Genomic DNA, 19,404 nt, shown 5'->3' with positions numbered 1-19,404 from the left:
CCTACTGTAATAATAGATTATGATCTATTATCTACCTCTATAGAAGTGACTCGTCGTAGCAAAATACAACAGAATAGAAAAAGGAAAAGAGATAAAAACGGAATGGAGAGAGGGAAAGCACTATGCTGATATCTATTTAATTAGAGAAATAAAACATATCGATATTTCCATCAAAATAATGAAGTTACTAAGGTTTATTTTTAAAAAAGGGAAAGTATAATAATTAAATGCATTACAGAAATGATAACTTAAAAATCTGTCATATATTTTTTTGAGGTGCTGTCGAATTTAGGTGATTACGATATAAACTAGTTGTCATTTTTTTTTTAATATTTATGATATTTTCTTGAATTATAATAATTGCAATACTAATGTAAACACTAATAATATATTACTAAAAATTTTAATTTCTTTAAACGTAATCGTTTATCTAAAATTTATGATATAATGCTGGTTACTGATTTTCAGACCTGTGTCAGCATACGCCCTTTTCTTCAGAGACACTCAGGCAGTAATTAAGGGAAAACATCCAAATGCCAGCTTCGGCGAAGTATCTAAAATCGTTGCGTCAATGTGGGATGCATTAGACATTGAACATAAAAATGTAAGTATTTAAAATCTTAATAATCTTATGTATTTCTATTATTTGTTCGATGATTATCTATATCGAGTATCGTTTCAAGTATAATTGTGACAAATGCTACTTAATATAATTATAGATTTTATTATATAATTTTATATAATTATTTTATAATACTAATATTAAAAAGAGAAAAAGAAAGTTGTCTAATAAGAGCCAAACGCGGTTATTTGTATGTAAGTTGATGCTATGTAATATTCAATTAATAATTTAATATAAACTATAAATCGTTTTGGATCTACTTTGAGCCATCTTTAGCGACGCGGTGATAGATAAATTAAATAATCTCAAGCTCCGAAAAATATAAAGTGAGTAACTGAAGTTGGGAAAAAGACAACGGAAACAGTTTGTCAATCTCACGTTCTCTGAACTTGATTTGGTAAATAGATTTTTTTGCCGGTTAGTCTCAATTTTTATTAAATTTTTCTAGCTTTTCCTCTTTAAGTTTACATTTTGTTTTGTACCTTTAACTTTTAAATACTCACCAAACTAGGGGAGACCGGGGCGAAATCGGCCCTTTTTTTTCGGTGCCGATTTTTAACAACAAAATAAATCATTTTAGTGAAATATAGTATACCATTCTAAGAGTGAACCCTTGGCTACAAAATTTATATAAGCATTTTTGGTCTACGTCGCTTTGTTCAACCGGTATAGAGTAAAAACGACAAAGGTGCAAAAACTGAAAAGTCAAAATTCCCGGGGCGCAGTCGTGTCCTCATTCTCGGACTGGATTTTAAATAAAGATACATAATTTTGATCATAAAAAATAATAGAGTACACTTTATTCATTGTTTTTTAGTAGCAAAATGGAAAGCGGAAAATAATTTCAAGAAAATCAATTTTCTTTTTCGCTAACAGTTAAAGCATGTAAAAACAGAGTCTGACGAGCGCCCGCACTCGTTGTGTGCCTTACGCCTGCACGAAATGCACTGTTTTTCATCGGCTCTGTTTTTTATTATCTCCGAGCATACGCAGCATATATTATTTAGCTTTCTTGACTTCGTTTTGGCTTGGAAACGACTTCGCCCCGAACCCAAGTTTTAGGTTTGGTCGCTTATAAAATAATAGAAATCAATGAAAATAAAAAAAACTGCACTGGATTCGTGTTCAGCATGTAAGATTTTACAAACTTTCGACGCGGAAGAAATTTTACTTTCGACCTGCGAAAACACGTTTGCTTCGATAAGAATCACAACATGACGCGTAACCTCACTAAACTCCGTTGGTCGCGTGGGCACCATTAAGTCGCGCTTACACGCTTACAGTATTAATGGCGAGTTCACACAACATACAGATTTTGAGAGATAATCGAGATAATTGCAAAAACGACTCCGCCCCAGGGCCGACTTCGCCCCGGTCTCCCCTATACTTTACGGAGAACTTGAGATTATGTAATTTATCTATCACTGCGTCGCTGAAGATGACTCAAAGTAAAACCGAAACGTACAATTTATAGTTTATATTAAATTATTAATTGAATATTACATAGCGTCAACTTACACACAAATAACTGTATTTGACTCTCATATAGCCCACTTTTCCTTTTTACTCTAAATTTTAATATCAAGCGTCTTTAGCTAATTATTTCTTTTAATTTTAATACCATTGTTGTTGAGTTAAAGTATAAATTTTCACATAGTATTACAAAAAGAAAACCGAGGCAGCTAAGAAGGAATATTTGAAGGCTCTCGCGGCATATAGAGCATCTTTAGTAAGCAAAGGTGCGAGTGAAAATGAACAAAAACAAACACAACAGCCACAACAACAAATGCAATACAGCGGATACGCAGGCTATGCCAACAATACTGCGCCAGGAAATGTTACATATCAAGTCTATAGCCCTCAGCATCAACCTTCGTCGCCTCAACAGCAACATCAGCAACAACAGCAACAGCAGCAGCAACAAATGGCTGTTAATAAAAAGTCACCCCATCATTTAGCTATGCAAGGAAATCCTCAACAACAAGTATGATTTAGCAAATATACAATAGAATTTTTGAAAAAAGTCAAACATGATAAAGACAAATATAATTTTTTTCGAAATTGTAATTTAATTCTATACTTGTGTCCTTATGACATAATTGTTGGTACCTAGACAAGAATTAATACATAAATTCAGTGATTAACGTATTACTCATTAATCACTGAATCACTCGTTGTTCTATAAATAAAATAAGACTGTTGTTACATTTATCATATAACATACAATAAGTAAAACTTGTAAAAACGTTGTTTGTATAAAATTCTTTAAATTTTTTCATGTTTTTGTCTTTGTTTCTCTGTCTATGTATAATAAGAACAAATATATGAAGACATTGAGAGATTTTGTTTTTATAATTCTAGTAATTCATATTCGATTAATGAAAGTCATGAAAAATATGAACAATTTCAACGATTGATACATATATTCTTATTTTTTATAGGGTTTAATGGGCAATGTAATGGCACCACCACACATAACACAACAGCAACAGCAGCATATGCAACAGCAGATTTCACAACAGCAATATATGCAGGTTAATATATTATCTCCATTCTGGTTTATTATTTGTATCATACTTCATACTATTATATAAAACCCGACTGTTTGTCTGTCCGTCCGTCTGTCCGCGAACTACTCATTCGTTAGTGGACCGAATTTTTACCAAGAGTACATGAAATAGGGGTAGAATTTCCTGGGGAGTGCTATAGGGTGTATAGTTTTTCGTTACCGATTTTGTGGAAACTGGTTTTTTTCATTTCTTCATTTTTTCGGGAAATAATTGACGGAATTTCAAAGAATTGTACATAAAACAGGGGTTGATAAAACGAAGCCTAAACATACGCGGAAAAACAAGCCGTTTGGCGACTATCGAAAGGAGTGGAGAATGTTCCTTCTGCATATGTATTTCTTGCAAATCTTACCATACGGTCAATTTTACGAGTTTCACGAATACGTTAAACGTTATAGCACAAGTACAGAGCGAATAATGAAGAAATTTAACGCAACGCAAAATAGGTTGTCAACATGTCAGAAAGGACAGAATTCTCCATTGGAGAGTTCTTATTTCTGCCGCGACGGTACGGCGCCACCGTGACTACCCAGGAGCCTTAATAAATGAATATGTAATAACTCTTTGTAATATGCAGATAGATTGACAAATTTGATCAGGAATTGCTAAAAAATTTGTATTGTATCACATTAAGGGGATCCTAAAGCCGTCTGTAATACCCGCTTTTTTTCTTAGCACTAATCTTTTAATTGGCTTTATAGAAATGCAAAATTCTTGTCTAGAATTAAAGTACGCATCAAAATCTAGGTCATGGTGGTCGAATTTATATCGAAAACGAGAAAAAAAAGAGCCGCAAACTGCAAATCGCGAAACCGAAATCATACTCCGTTACCGCATTTATCGGAAATTGCCTTTTACAGAGATGCAAAGTAATGTAATGTGACGTCATATATTAGTGCTACAGTAATTATTACGAAGATTTAAAGATAAAAAGTAAAAAAATAGTGCAAATTAGAAATTTGCACTTGGCTTCCTCATAGAGGAAGTGATGTCTTAAGATCACGGTCTTACATACAGGTCTCTCAACTCTAATGTGTGTATGTGCCAAATTTACCGAAATTTCTATAACTCCAGAACTAATTAACCAAATCTTAACGAATTGTATATGACATAGGGGTAGAATTTTCCGGGGAATACTATAGAGTGTATAGTTTGTTGTTACCGATTTTGTGGAAACCGTTTTTTTTTTTTTATTCTTCTAATTATTGAGTAAAAAAATTAAAAAAATTGTAGCGTTTTTTCTTGGCTGCACTACCGCTCACTTAGCAACACTGAACGTGCCCTGCGGCCACATGCGCATGCTCAGTGGTCGCACGCGCATGTAAAACTGCGCCAATTTTAAATGAATCAATCGTGCAGAATAACCAAGCATCTCGATTCAAGCAGTTAGGTCTCACGCTGGGAGTTTCATTAGTTTAATTATGCGTGGGAAGCACACACACACACACACACACACACACACGGGGGGGGTGCGAGGGGGGCCTTCGGTCCCCCCCTCCCCCGCACCCACCCCGCCGGCAGCGTGGACCTCGCTTTACAACATAAAGTACATGCTAAGTTGTAAAGCGAAATTATAAAGTACATGCATGGAAGGGGGGGTGCAGGGGAAAAAAGCCTTCCTGTTCACGTGCGCTCACGCATGTAAGCCCCCTTGCATGTGCTTTATAATTTCGCTTTACAACTTAGCTTAGCATGTATGTACATACTTTAAGTTGGAAAGCGAGGCTCACGCTGCCTACCGGCGGGGTGGGCGCGGGGGAAGGGGGGCCAAAGGCCTCTTTCTTGCACCCCTCCCCCCCCCGTGTGTGTGTGTGTGTGCTTCCCGCGCATAATTAAACTAAAGAAACTCCCAGCGTGAGACCTAACTGCTTGAATCGAGATGCTTGGTTATTCTGCACGATTTAACTGTTTAATATTTGTTAAAGCAGGGCACACACACACACACACACACACACACACACACACACACACGGGGGGGTGCGAGGGGGGCTACGGCCCCCCCTCCCTTGCGCCCACCCCGCCGGTAGGCAGCGTGGACCTCGCTTTATAACTTAAAGTACATGCTAAGTTGTAAAGCGAAATTATAAAGTACATGCATGGGGGGGAGGGGTGCAGAGGGTGCACCTCTTCATGCATGTGCTTTGATACATTATGTAAGATATAATCATCATTGAAAGCTAACAATAAGTGATATGCATTATATAAGTATACATACGTTTCAAATTCGCGCACTTTTGCATGCGCGTTCGGCCACTGAGCATGCGCATATGGCCACAGAGCATGGTCAGTGTTGCTACATGGCGTCGGTATGACAGGAATCATAACCTGATTCCTGTCAACTTTAACGTTTAATATCTCGCGTCGCGGGGCAGAGCGACACTTTTTTCTGCCAGATTCTTTCGTTTCGTACAAAAACGCGTTGATTGAACATAATTACATCGAGATTTGAGGTGAGGTCCCTAAACTGAATAATTACCATTTATTGTTATTATGAAAAACGAAGAACTTGAGTCGCCAGTGAATAATTAACAATAAGCAAAAGTATTGTGATTGACCCAACTGGCAAATTTTATTGTTCACAAAACGCTGCGTTTCGATCACAGATTCTTTGATTGTGGTTTTGAATCTGTGATCGAAACGTAGCGTTTTGTGAACAATAAAATTTGCCAGTTGGGTCGATCTCAATACTTTTACTTATTGTTATTATGTTAGAGTAAAGATAGTACTCTCTAAATATTACAATAATGTAATCTTAACGTAAGCTGTGACAAATATGTTTTTGTGTGTAGTACGTTTTTATACTCTACAGTGTACAATATCTTATAACATTGTTTATAGGTACCTCAACAACAGCAAGTACAGCAGGTACAAGTGCAGCAACAACAGCAGCAACAAATAATACATACAAGTCCACCTAGAGCAGAATTTTTAAAATCTGAAGATTTATCGATAAAGTCCGAAACTTTATCTAGTTCTTCGTCGCCAGTAAATCCTTCACAAGTGGCTATGACAGGACAAGGGCCACCACCTTGTATACATCAGGGATGTCCCAATCCTGCTATATCCAATAACGAATGGGAAGATGAATATTGCAGCAACGAGTGTGTGGTCAGCCATTGCAGGTTGGCCAAGAACATTTATATTTAATTGTTCTCCATCTTAAATTAATTCATACATTTTATATAAAGAAGTATATAAAGTGGACAATCAAAGTTTGTTGCATCTTATTACATGTCTTTGCTGTACGTTTGATTGTATACTCATTTATATCACAATTGTGATATATTTCTAATTCACAGAGATTATTCTTATATATGTTTTATGACTTCTATTTATCTTGTATTTATACCTGCTTTATTATGTATTTCAGAGATGTATTCAACACATGGGTGTCTTCAAATCAAAATCCTCAACAAAACTATTCTACAGTTAAATAAGTGTTCTATAAGAAATGAACTACAGCAACTACTCAATGGCCTCACAGCTTAATGGCCCGTTGTTAATCTGTAAAGTAAAATATTTAAATGGATGTATATATACATAAGCTGGTGGATGACAACTTTTTCAAGACTATTCATGCAGCAACAGAGATACACAGCATTAGAAAAGTTGACGGATAGTTATATTAATGGTAATAGCATACAGATATGTTCTGTATGTATATGCGTGACAACGAGAGAACAAGAAGACAAGAAAAAGGAGAAAGAAAGATAATGATGAAATAAAGATAAAATTATTTCTTTTTAGAAAAAGAACTTAGAATATATATTGAAAAGCCTTATCCAAAAACTTATTACTCTGGCCAAAGGTCTTTGTTTGTAAGGAGTGTATTACGACTTGAGTAATTTAAATAAGTGTATTTTTTTACACTTATATGAGAAGTTAAATAACAACCAACTTTTTTATATTCTCTGATATTCCTTACTGTTAGGCAAAGTGTGCCAATTGTACAGGCATATTTGTTTCTTTTTTTTCTTTTTTTTTTAAATATAGATAGTGTTTGCAGTTTTTAAAGTTTACCCCGAACAAAGACTAGTTTTCTTAATTGAATTATCTCAACTGTTTCCTCAACTTTACACTTGTTATTTTGATATAGTAATAAATAACACAGTACAAGCAGATGAAAGCAGTGTAAAATGTATAAATAAGTGTACTACGTTCAATGTGTGTTTCGTTCATACTGTGAAAACAATGACTAGATAAAAAGAGGACTTATATAGCAAATTATTACATGCCATGGTCGTTAATTATCATGTTTTATTTTAAGATGTAAGATTTAAGAATAAAAATTATATCTATTGTATTTCTTAATTAGGCATATATTTTTAATTACTTGTAATTATAGATATCGTATTTGAACTACATATGTATTATACTTATATTGCAAGAATGAAAAAATAAAAAAAAAATATGGAATTAGATATAAATTTGATTCAATTATATAATTTCATATTTTTATTTTTTTAAATTATATACATATATATATATGATACATATGTATATTATACATACACACACACACACACACACACATATATATATATATTATATAAATTATTTTTGCAATATGATTATAATTCATTACATGTAATTTCCCGAGTAAAAGTTTTTAGTCATTTTCATCTCTTGGATGTTGCATCGTAAGTATCATTTTATTTCTGTGAGTAGAAGAAATTTAATTTATTTTGTAATGTATTCTGATCTCTTGTGTTCTCCCTTCGCAAGAAAATTTATTATTCCGTTTCTGTTCATACAACATGGAATACAATCGACTGATAAACATACGTGAAGCATCTATAATCGTATAATACTGTTTTCACAAATAAATATACTATAATACTATTAGTCCATCACAGTTATAGAAATTAATTACTATGCATTTAGATTAGGCCCGTATAAGTAAAACGCGATTTAATTACATAATTTATTTTTATATTGATATTACAACAACCAATAAATAATACAGTACAGTTTTCATACATAAAATTTCATATAGTACACAAAAAAACGTGACATCAGAATGATATTGACAGCAAATACAAATCTGATATTTTTTTAAACACATTAATTTTACACCGCGTGTTTACGCCGCGACCTATACCTTATATTCAACATAAACACGATAGGTCGCGACGATGTAAACGGTTGCGACCTCGCTTGGGTCAGGTCTCTTTTTCGCGTGCCCTGACTTAAATTAAGTCACACGACGTAACGCGTGTAAACGCAGGTGACCTAAAGACCGCCTAAAATGCAGAGAGTGTACCAATAGATACTGGATACTGGATTTTTATCTATATTTGACCAAAAGTATCATAGGTCTACATGGTGTGAACGTTTTGTTTAGCAGCCTATTTTAGGTCAAGGCGTAGGTCAGGTCGCGATCAGGTCGCACGGTGTAAACTAAGCCAATATTATATTACATAAAATTGTTTTCATTTGTTTTTTATTAATTACTAGACACTACAGACGCGCGCTTCGCGCGCGCTATTTAGCTTTAATATTACACACAACTGTCAAAATATGCTATGACAGCCGCTCACGAAGTTAGCGCAGCAACAGAATCAATCAGCATCGCGGAAAAGAGCTAACAAAGCACGTCGAGACTTTCGAGAAGACTTCGAGAGATGCGAGTATCGATTTAACATGCCTTTTTTTAGAAAGGATATATCTCTTTTGTTATTACTTTCGAAGAATGTATTGACTATATGGATACGGCTAATATGGATATAGCTAATATAATTTAATACCCATGTAAGTAGCCCAATCATATTAATAGATCATGGAGAAAAATGATTTCAAAATTTTTAAATAGATGAAAAAAGAATATGTTGTGTATCTCCAAAATTCTTGAATTTGATCAAATCTGTCATCGCGATCAAACAAATTACAAAAAATATATATATATATATATTGTTCTTGAATTACAAAGATCGAATAATTACATATTTATGTCCTCTGATTGAAATACACTTGTAACGTAGGCCTTGAAATAAATTAATATGATATAAAGCATTTTTATGTATAAAAGCAAAGAAATACATCCATATTAAATTCACCAGCAATTTTGCAATCTTTTATGCAAATATACAAATTGCCTGTTAGGTAACGCATCCCTCTAACAGGGATTTTGTTCAAATTTTGTTTTTTCTTTTCTTTATATGAATTATCAAATGTTTTAAATATACTTATTGTTTGATATCCTTGTAAATATATAACTATATTCTATAGATTTATAAGTTGTAATGTAAACATAATATAGAAACTGTATTATATAAATAATACAATTGTGGTAAATATAAAGATACGTACATATACACACGTGCGCGCGCGCATACACACACACACCACACACACACACACACAGAGAGAGAGAGAGAGAGAGAGAGAGAGAGAGAGAGAGAGAAAGGATAAAAAGATAATTATACTTAATCATTTTAATAAAATAGGATATTAATTATCTAAACAGAGCCCTTTTAGGTAATGGGACTGTACAAATATGTCTATAAAGTAATAAAAAGCAAGTAACGTTGAGAAATAATACGGAAGGAAATCTTCAATTATTCATCTTTAAGGCACAGAAATTTGCATAAAAGTATAAGCATGAAGTGCTTCAATTAATAAAACTCTCGACATAACTCATCGATACAATTTCACCGAATTTATACTATTTGTTCTGTTGTTCGAGACATTCATTCTTAATGCTTATTTTTCTATATAAATTTCTGTGCAATGGACTCACAGAAACAAAAGCGCAATTTTTGCAACATCAATCATACTCATATAAATCTGTATCGGAAAGAAATTTAGAAAGTATCAAGCATGTGTACTGTAGCGCTAGCCTATACATCAAATGCTAATATATTGCGGTAATTTTCAATAAATTTATGTTAAATTTTAATTGTTTTATGTACAAAGACATATGATTAAACGATTTCAGTCCCGAAACTATAGTTACAGAAATACTTTATTATTATCCTGTCATCCTTATACCTAGAAAGTTAGAATATTTAGTATTATGAAATCACTATTAAATATAGTACGTAATATAATTTGAAAAAAGTTATAATGTACCATTTTAAGATATGAAAATGTGAATAAGATATATAAAATGATTTCAAGGCTCCTGTTCACTCACCACTACTATCTCAAATTGTGACGTCAGAAGCGAGAAAGGCTAGAATTCTATTGTTCCGTATGCGACCCCCCTCCGATTTTAATCTATTTTTGCAGGCACAATTTAGTGGTACGTACAATTTAGTAGTACATACTAAAAGAAGTCGAAAGCCCCAGTGCAAACTTGCAAATGACTTCGGGAAAAAAGGATTAGATCCCAGATATTATAGCAACGTGTCTGCATTGTTGCTGGCATGTTGCCGACAACGTTGTGTTGCTATCAGAATTGTGGCAACTGAATCCGCATTTGTCGATAAGTTTTGATGCCTTCACAATATATAACAAATTTTGTATAGCAATCTTGCCAGCAACTTGTTGGCAACTTATGCTGCGGTCTAAAATCGTCTGGTTCAAAATTCGAGCTGTTGCTGTCTTGTTATTGCTGTAATAATTCATAGGATCACACAATGTTGTTATATTGTTATATATAGCAACGCGGAGTAAATTTGATGCTGCTCTCTTGCCGACAAATTGTTGGCAATACATATATCCAATGTTGCCTGCGTGTTGCTTCAAATATTAAATTACTCGAAATCAATTGAAGCAAATGTACGGCAAGTTGCCAGCATCATAAGCTATCACAAGTTTGCGCGATTTTGCTCAGACACGCCGCTTTGCTATCTGGGATGTTAGTCGACGACCAACACTTTTTAAAAAATAATTAGGTGTGAAATTGATTGTATTTCGTTTGTAGATTATTGTAGTGCATTTATTTTCGTTTGTTAGTTCATAATTAATTTTTAATTAATTATTTAATTGTAGACCATAAAACTAGCCGACATGTATTATGAAATTTAAAAAATAGGTGTTGAATCGATTGTATTTTGTTTGTAGATCATTGCAATGCATTCATTTTCGTTTATTAGTCCATAATTAATTTTTAATTAAATATTTAAAGTGTCAGTCGGCTACTAACATCATATAATACATCAACATATTATATAAAATAAAAAAACTCTTTTGTAGTTAATTGTATGTTGTTTGTAGAGCTTTGTAGTGAAGTTAAAAAGTTTTGTAGTCTTTTCGAATTGTTTATAATTAATAAATACATTTGTTGAACTATATGTAGCTATCCGACAATCAATTAACGATAGCTGCTGCCCTCTGCTACATATTAGTAACTTCAACAAATGTATTTATATATTATTAATTATAAACAATCCAAATAGCCAAGCATTCCTTGACATAAAAAAGAAATAGTGTTTGGCATAAGTTTCCCTTCAGTTGTCATCATATTGCTGTCACCGCGACAACAGTAATTTCGTTTAGAACTTAAAAGCATTATGCAGACAACGATTACGCAAACAAGCGGAAAGCTCGTAGCATATACTTATTGCCATAAAAGTTGCTACAGTTAGTAGCCACAATCTGTTGGCAACTGTTTTGGTGGCAATAAAAGTCGGCAATCCAATAGGCAAAATCGGAAGCCGCTTTCCTCAATAAGGGCGCGTTCAGCAGAACAAACCGCTCAGTAGCAATCGAACGTGATTGGCTCTTACTTTTAGACCCAACAAATCAACGTAGCGTGTTGATAAGACGACACTCAACAGTTGTGTCTGCTGAACGCGGCCAAGACAACTTAGCAGAGCAGTTTTAGCAAATTGACAGCAACCTGCGGGCAACTTGCTCTCTGGGAATTTAAAGAGACTACAAAACTTCTTAAGGTAGGCGTCTCGCTACGTGCTAGTCATGTGACTGTTTGTAGGTTTTTACGTTCAGAAATATATTTCAGGCAATTTTTGCTAAGGGAAAAATAATTTTATGAATTATGGTGTAAAATTTCATACGTGACAAATACTACGTTTACGCGAGCGTTACTTCTGTATTAACTTACGATAATTTACCCGTTTACGCGGAGTAAATTATCGTATATAAGTTACTACAAAATCCCGTTTACGCGAAGGAAAATCCCGTTTACGCGAAGGAATTATCGTAAGTTACTACAGAAGTAACGCTCGCGTAAACGTAGTAAAAGTATGTTACTTTTTCCAAATTATGTGATTTTTTTCATTTGACTCCTTTTTGATCAGCTGATCATGCGAGTCGTCGAGAAAGGTTACAAGTGAGAAGAATACTTCGATTGAATTTTGACAATTACTGAGAAAGGATTTCAAAACGTATGACAGGGGTGTCAATCACTATCCAATTCGGCTAAGAAAGACGAGCCCCATAACCTGGAACCTGGAACTACAGTGATTAGCCAGCGGCGTTGCCAAGTCTTCCCAACCTCACCTCGACCAAAAAATGTCTGCTCGATTACCGCATTTTCACTAAAATAAACTAAAAAATTAGCAGCGAAATCTCCGGTAAACTATATATTTTATAGTTGCACTGTTTTCTTCGAAATCTAATGTACAAAAAGCAATGTTTTTTCTCACTTCATCTAATCGAAAAATGCGAAAATATGTGATTGAAACCGTGATAGAGCCTTCTTTTTCTGGCCGTCTGTATGAAGTAATGCAAAATTTGTGATTTTCGAGATCGATTTTCTAGAGTAAATAGTCGGTAAGGAGCCACATAAAAAATCGACTGCAAAGCTGATCATATAATTTGATATAAAATCCGAAATCGAAAACTTTATAATACATTAAGAATTAAAAATTATAAGGCTCTCGTGATTAAATCGATTAACTTGCGCCCTATTTACCGCGCCGGCTCTTACTGCCTCTTTTCCTTTAATCGATTTATAATACATGCTCTGACGAGACGACTACCTTAAGAAACATATTTAGTTAAAAAATAGTAATAAAATTTTGAAATAAATAATTTTTTTTATGTCGGGTGAATAATTATTCAGTGAAACATGTCACTCTTTTCAGAGTTGAAGAATCACTCCAAGTAAAGAATGAATAACTCACTTTTTCGAAAAGTGAAATTTCACTCCAATTAGACTGGCAGTGAAATCTCACTCTTTTGGAGTGAGATTCTACTCTAAGAAATTTAGAAAGTGGATTTCACGTCAAATCGATGATCTCATGCACGTGGACTACAGTACCGTTCTTGAGCGGATTGTCCTAGAGGCTCTCTAGATTGTCCACCGAATGTCCACGTGGATTCCACGATGCTGATCCACGTAGCAATAACGTGCATTTCACGTACTGTTTTTATCGGGCTACTCCTCTAATTTCGAAGAACTGATGCCTTTTTTCCTCCTCCTATCTCGACAGTTTCCTTCCTTTTGCTATATTGTCCCCCATCTCCCATAAGCATCTCTGTGCCAACCCCCCTCCCTTTCCCTCCAGCAATCTTTCTTCAAAACCACATGCTCTTCTTCCTGCTTTTGCAATCGTCCTCACGAGCTCAGACAATGGCATCGTCATCCTCAGATTCCAAAGCACGAGGAAAAGCAGCTACACCGATGACAGCGGGACGAGAGGCAACGCCAGCGAGAGATACGGTTAAAACCAAAGCTGAAATAAAAAGTGTAAGCGCCGAATTGCGGTGGGTATAAGTGCAAGCGCCGAATTGGGATAGACATATGACATATGGTAAGCGCCGATTTGCGATATATGGTTCCACCTGTCGAATGAGGCTGACGCGACAGGATCGGATTTGGAGCAGTAGGAGAGAATACTCCGGACGGTCTGCCCGCGATCCAAGGGACTGCCGAGTCGGATCGTGTTTTGTGAAACGGATCTGCAATCGGTAAAACTGTAAACCGAACGAACATAATAAACGGAGCAAGTGATTTTCTGTATGCTGTCTGACTTATTAATAATTGTCTACAAATGATTGACCCTAAAATCCGTTCCTCTACTCCCATCATCGAAAAAGACACGAACGAGAACGATAACGAGTCTATGCGGACATCACAATACCGCTGGATGAGCGAAGGAGACATCCCGGTGGAACAGCTGATTGCCAGCAGTCAGCTGGTGAGGAGACGAGACAGCGCAAGCCGAGTCACAGACGACGACGTAAAAAGTTGGTGTTGTGCTGAAAATAAAAAGAAACATGATTAAAGACATTCAGGAAATTAGAGAAATAAGCTTAATAAATAAATAGCAAAAGCGTGATAATAGTAATAGCATAATTGTCCTGTGATAGGTATTATTTATCAGTATTATTTATCAGTATTTTGATACTTACTCTTTTTGATATAAAATATATAAATAATCGTCAAGCTCTTCCAAACGAGCATATATTATAGTTTGCGTGATATATATATATATATATATATATATATATATATATATAGTATTAAGATTTGATTTATTTACTTTATAATTACTACGTTTACGCGAGCGTTACTTCTGTATTAACTTACGATAATTTACCCGTTTACGCGAAGTAAATTATCGTAAGTTACTACAGAAGTAACGCTCGCGTAAACGTAGTATACGTTTACGCGAGCGTTACTTCTGTATTAACTTACGATAATTCCTTCGCGTAAACGAGATTTTCCTTCGCGTAAACGGGATTTTGTAGTAACTTGCGATAATTTACTCCGCGTAAACGTATGATATATCATAAGTTTACTACAGAAGTAACGCTTGCGTAAACGTAGTAGTAGTAGTAGTAATAGATTCTATTTACTTATGATCTCCTGAAATGGAATATATGCCCATTATCGATTTCCGACCGATAATTCAAGTTTTGACATCTTGAGATGAACTTCTGCATTTGGGACAAATATGATGAAAAATGGGTGTGGATGGATTCGTGGTGACCTAAATAAGAGGCCTGCATAGTTTTTTCCAAAGAAATTGCGATAGTTTAACTTTTTGCATATTTAGGCCTACTTTGCTATTTATGATGCGATTGCGATAAGAATGCCCAGATAACAAAATGCCCGCAAAGTGAGCTCACGACGCGTGCACGTCGTGCAAATAATTTACACGGCGTGCACTCACGGTGCTAGACAGATGCGTCCTCAAATGATGCTCATATGACTCGCACGCGTGAGTGCCGCATGCATGCGGGTCATATGAGCATCAATTGCTCTCACCTTGTACCCTACTTTTTAATATAAATCTAATATATGTACTATTACAGTTATAAAAAAACGTTAAATTAAAGAAGACCAAATATATATTTATTTATAAACATTCTTATTTTAAAATTTGCACACACGTGAGTGCCGCATGCGTGCGGCTCATATGAGCATCATTGCTCTCACATATATTATACATACATATATACGCTCTCAAGATATACGCTCTCTCATACATTTTATAAAGTTGAAACTCAATGAAATCATATCTCGATACGACAGCAATTAAAACCGACAAGTTTAAAGGATTCCGCACCAAACCACGGATAAATAGATCCCGGTCAAATTGGCTAAAAAAATTTAGTATGATGTAGTTTATGACGTCCTGATGAAAAGTGACTATGAGCACTAAGTCCAAAAATGGACAGTTTTCGAGTTACAGAGCGTCAAACATCGGAAAAATGGGTTCATCAGCTCATGGTAGTCCTTAATGTGTGCGGTCATGTTGGTGTGTGTGTGTGTGTGTGGGGGGGGGGGTGTGAGTAGGTGTAAATAATATCACGTGCGCGCGCGCAAACACACACATATATACACGCACACTCAGTCAGTCAGTCACACACACACACCCACGCACACCCACCCACCCACACGCACGCACGCACGCACGCACGCGCGCACGCACGCACGCACGCACGCACGCACGCACGCACGCACACACGCACACACACACACACACACACACACACACACACAGGCACACACCAACATGACCGCACACATTAAGGACTACCATGAGCTGATGAACCCATTTATCCGATGTTTAAAAATATTTAAATATATATATTTAATATTTAATATTTAATATATATATATATATGGCTTAATAAGAGCAATATATATATTTATATAAATAATCCTACTAACCTCGCGCAACTGGCGTTGATCGATTAGCTCGATCCTCCTCCTTACGACGGCGACGAGGGGCGAATGGCAAGGCGCGAACAGGCGTGAGACCGCGCGAGCGGAAGCGTCCCGTTGAGATATAGGCTGCAGTCCATTTAATGCTATAAATGCTTGGAATTCTCTTCTCTTTTCTTTCAGTGAAGAAAGAAGAAGACAAAGAACGCTTCGAAGCATTTGTAACATATCAAATGGATCGCAGCCATAATCGACCGGCCGGTCGCGCGCGGACACGCGAGATTTTTAAAATTCACACCGCCAGACGGATAGGCAAGGCTCGATGAGAATAAGCCAGGAAGGCGTGGATGGCCCGTGAAGGCAGAAATGTTACCGCGAGAACATTCGGATCACGAAGGACGACAAATGACAATCCAGCCGCTGCTGTCGAGCGAGTCACGTTGGCGGGCGAACAATGAAAGCATGCGGGGTCGCGTAGGCGTGATTATCATATCGTGCATGCACGAACGCATTATGCTCGCTTCACGAAGTGATTTTGGCATACGTACCGAATTTATACGTATTTGTGACGTTTTTGCCATTTTATCTAATATTTAAATATTATTTTTATATGTAGTGCGATCTTTTACGATCAATATTATAATTCATCAACAATTATATATTAATCGTAAAAGATCGCACTATGTCATCATGTGTGTGTTCACTATGCCATCACGTGCGTGTGTAATCACTATGCCATCACGTGTGCGTAATCACTGTACCATCACACGTGTAATCACACGTGATGGCATAGTGCGACCTTCTATACGCGCACGTATGCCAAAATCACTTCGTGAAGCGAGCATGATGCGTTCGTGCATGCACGATATGATAATCACGCCGTGAAGGTAATATGACCCCGCACGAATTGTTATCTGGGTGGTTTTAAACATTTTGTTAAGTCTTAAGGAGACCACCCATATGGTTTTTATATTAAATTGTCCGTTATTACAAGTTTTTACACCTGTTCAGGTGAACTTTGCCAATTCTCATGTTATTGAGCCGGAAATGATTTTAAACGTTTACTCATGTTCTCTAGAAGTGACCCACATAATTTTTATTTTATTTTTCTCATTATTTTAATAAGATTTTGCATTTTAACTTCGAATTGCCAAAATTGAGAATAAGCTTAATTATGATGCAATTATGATATATACGGATTAGAATAAACCTAAATAAGGATAATCTGAAGTTCTTTTTTCAATTTTCGCGATATTTTGCAAAATGACCATTTTGGGTAAAAAATCGTATTAATTGATATTTTAAGTTGTAATTGTGATATTTCTGCTTAGTAAGACTATCTAAAGTAATTCATGATGAGAAAACGCGAAGTTTCTCGAAAATACAGAACTTGATCATTTTGGGCAAAATTGTTAAAAATCGAAAAATCATCAATTATTTCGATAGTTTTGAGTTCAGTGGGATGTAAGAAGCTCAAATATAATGTTTATATACAAATTAAGGTGGTTCTCGCAGTAATTTGAAGTCACAAAAACAACTATTGTTACTAGTGACAAATATGAATGATTTAGTATGTAAAAATTAATATACATTAAAATTAATTATTCCTTAAGGTTCTTTTTCATTTAACCGTTGCTATAAACTGAAAATATCAGAGCAAAGTCACAAATTTGACTTTGGTGATATAACCATAAATATGATCAAACCGGTAAAGAATAAAATATACTAAAATAGAAAAAATATACGTCAAAATTTTTAGAATTCCACGATAGTGAATATATTTATACAACTGCCGAAAAAGATATGTTATAACCTCCTTATAACCTCCATTCAACGGTGGAAGAATAGTAGGACACGCGACTTCGGACTTGGTGCGTCAGCTGACGCGTACGACGTTGTCAAGCAGCCACTCAAGGACTCAAGACGGCCGCCATGACTCTCGTGTCGTATCGAAACGTCGAAAGTTGCCGAAAGTTTGTCGAAAATTTCGCTTTATTTATATACGGTACGGCCAATCAATTTGGTGTCGCGTCAGTATATATCTTTAGAAATGTTTATTAGATCGATTAAACAGTTTTTTATTCGTTCATCTACTCGAGAAGTATATATGAACGTATTCCATAAATGTGCGATCTGACCCTCCTTTCCCTATTATCATCATGTAAAATTGGCAAAGTTTACGGACATATATCTCCGGAACCAAGCGGTAAAAAAATTCGAAATTTTTCAGACACACTTTAGGAACGTTAACCTTTCATTTAATATCATATTTTCCGAGCTATCTACATTTGACCTAAATGCTAGAACCACCTTAAGGGATTAGTTCAAAAACTCACCCACTTTGATCAACTTTCGTATTTTTAATAATTATTGAATTTTAACGATGGAAATGATTTATTTATCGTAAAAGGAATCCAACAAACCCTCATTTATTGAATTCGAAGCATCCCTGATAGCACAGTGTCAGTTGGTGCCGTCATGATGCCGTCGTGTTGCTGTTAATATGCATGAATTTTGTGTATATTAACAGCAACACGACGACATCATAACGGCACCAACTGACACTGTGCTATCAGAGATTATTAAAGATTTTGATAAAAATTGTGAAATTAGCGAATATCGATAAATATGCGTGTATGATTGCATAGGAGGCATAGTAATAAAATAATAAAAGCATATCTAAAGTCAGAGTTGCATATTTTCACGCATACGAAGATTTCGTTGTCGTAGGTCAGTTATACCCAAGGCCCTTACATACAGGTCTTGAAACGAAGGTGGTGGGGGGAGTTCATCTGACGACCCATAAATTATTTCGACTTGTATCCATAAGGGCGGCGCTGCGATCTACAGAAGTGGCAGACGCACGCGTATTACGATTAATCTAAATTTTTATATTGCAAACACTTGAGGAAGAAAAATATGAAATAAAATAAATATTTGAGTGAAACATTGAATAAATAATAGAAAATAGAACATAGAAGTGATTGTATGTGTGTAGAAGATCCTGTTGGGTAGCGGTTGAAGTAGTTGTGACACTTTGTTTTTTAATAAGTTTAGAAAAGTAAGTTATAATTGTAAGTTATGTTTATAGCTTTTTAAAAATAAGTTTAGTTTTTTTAAGTGTTGCAACTACTCCTTACCGCGACTATACGTGTATAAAGGACCAAGGGTAAAAACATAGAACTGCA

General features: G+C 35.3%; 1 protein-coding gene and 1 long non-coding RNA gene across 9 annotated transcripts in view; one reads left to right on the top strand and one right to left on the bottom strand.

The window, feature by feature from the left end:
• Positions 1–9,591, top strand: part of LOC143904540 (TOX high mobility group box family member 4-B) — a 162,189-nt gene extending 152,598 nt beyond the window's left edge. For all 8 annotated transcript variants that reach the window (XM_077419310.1, XM_077419309.1, XM_077419311.1 and 5 more), the window contains 5 exons: positions 469–604; positions 2,280–2,606; positions 3,064–3,156; positions 6,031–6,314; positions 6,563–9,591. In XM_077419310.1, coding sequence (XP_077275436.1) covers positions 469–604; positions 2,280–2,606; positions 3,064–3,156; positions 6,031–6,314; positions 6,563–6,629 — 907 coding nt within the window. In that variant the 3' untranslated portion in view covers positions 6,630–9,591. The remainder of the gene's footprint in view (positions 1–468; positions 605–2,279; positions 2,607–3,063; positions 3,157–6,030; positions 6,315–6,562) is intronic.
• A 369-nt stretch (positions 9,592–9,960) lies between these two features.
• Positions 9,961–14,523, bottom strand: LOC143904549 (uncharacterized). Its single transcript, XR_013258959.1, has 2 exons — positions 13,885–14,523; positions 9,961–13,775 (listed from the first exon to the last, which is right to left on the bottom strand). It is a non-coding gene; the product is annotated as an uncharacterized LOC143904549 (long non-coding RNA).
• Positions 14,524–19,404: the final 4,881 nt, after the last annotated feature.

Source organism: Temnothorax americanus, unplaced genomic scaffold, assembly GCF_048541705.1.
Source record: "Temnothorax americanus isolate GAGA-0224 unplaced genomic scaffold, ASM4854170v1 Scaffold53, whole genome shotgun sequence".
In the NCBI taxonomy this organism is placed as follows: domain Eukaryota; kingdom Metazoa; phylum Arthropoda; class Insecta; order Hymenoptera; family Formicidae; genus Temnothorax; species Temnothorax americanus.
This window is presented reverse-complemented; position numbering and strand designations above follow the sequence as displayed.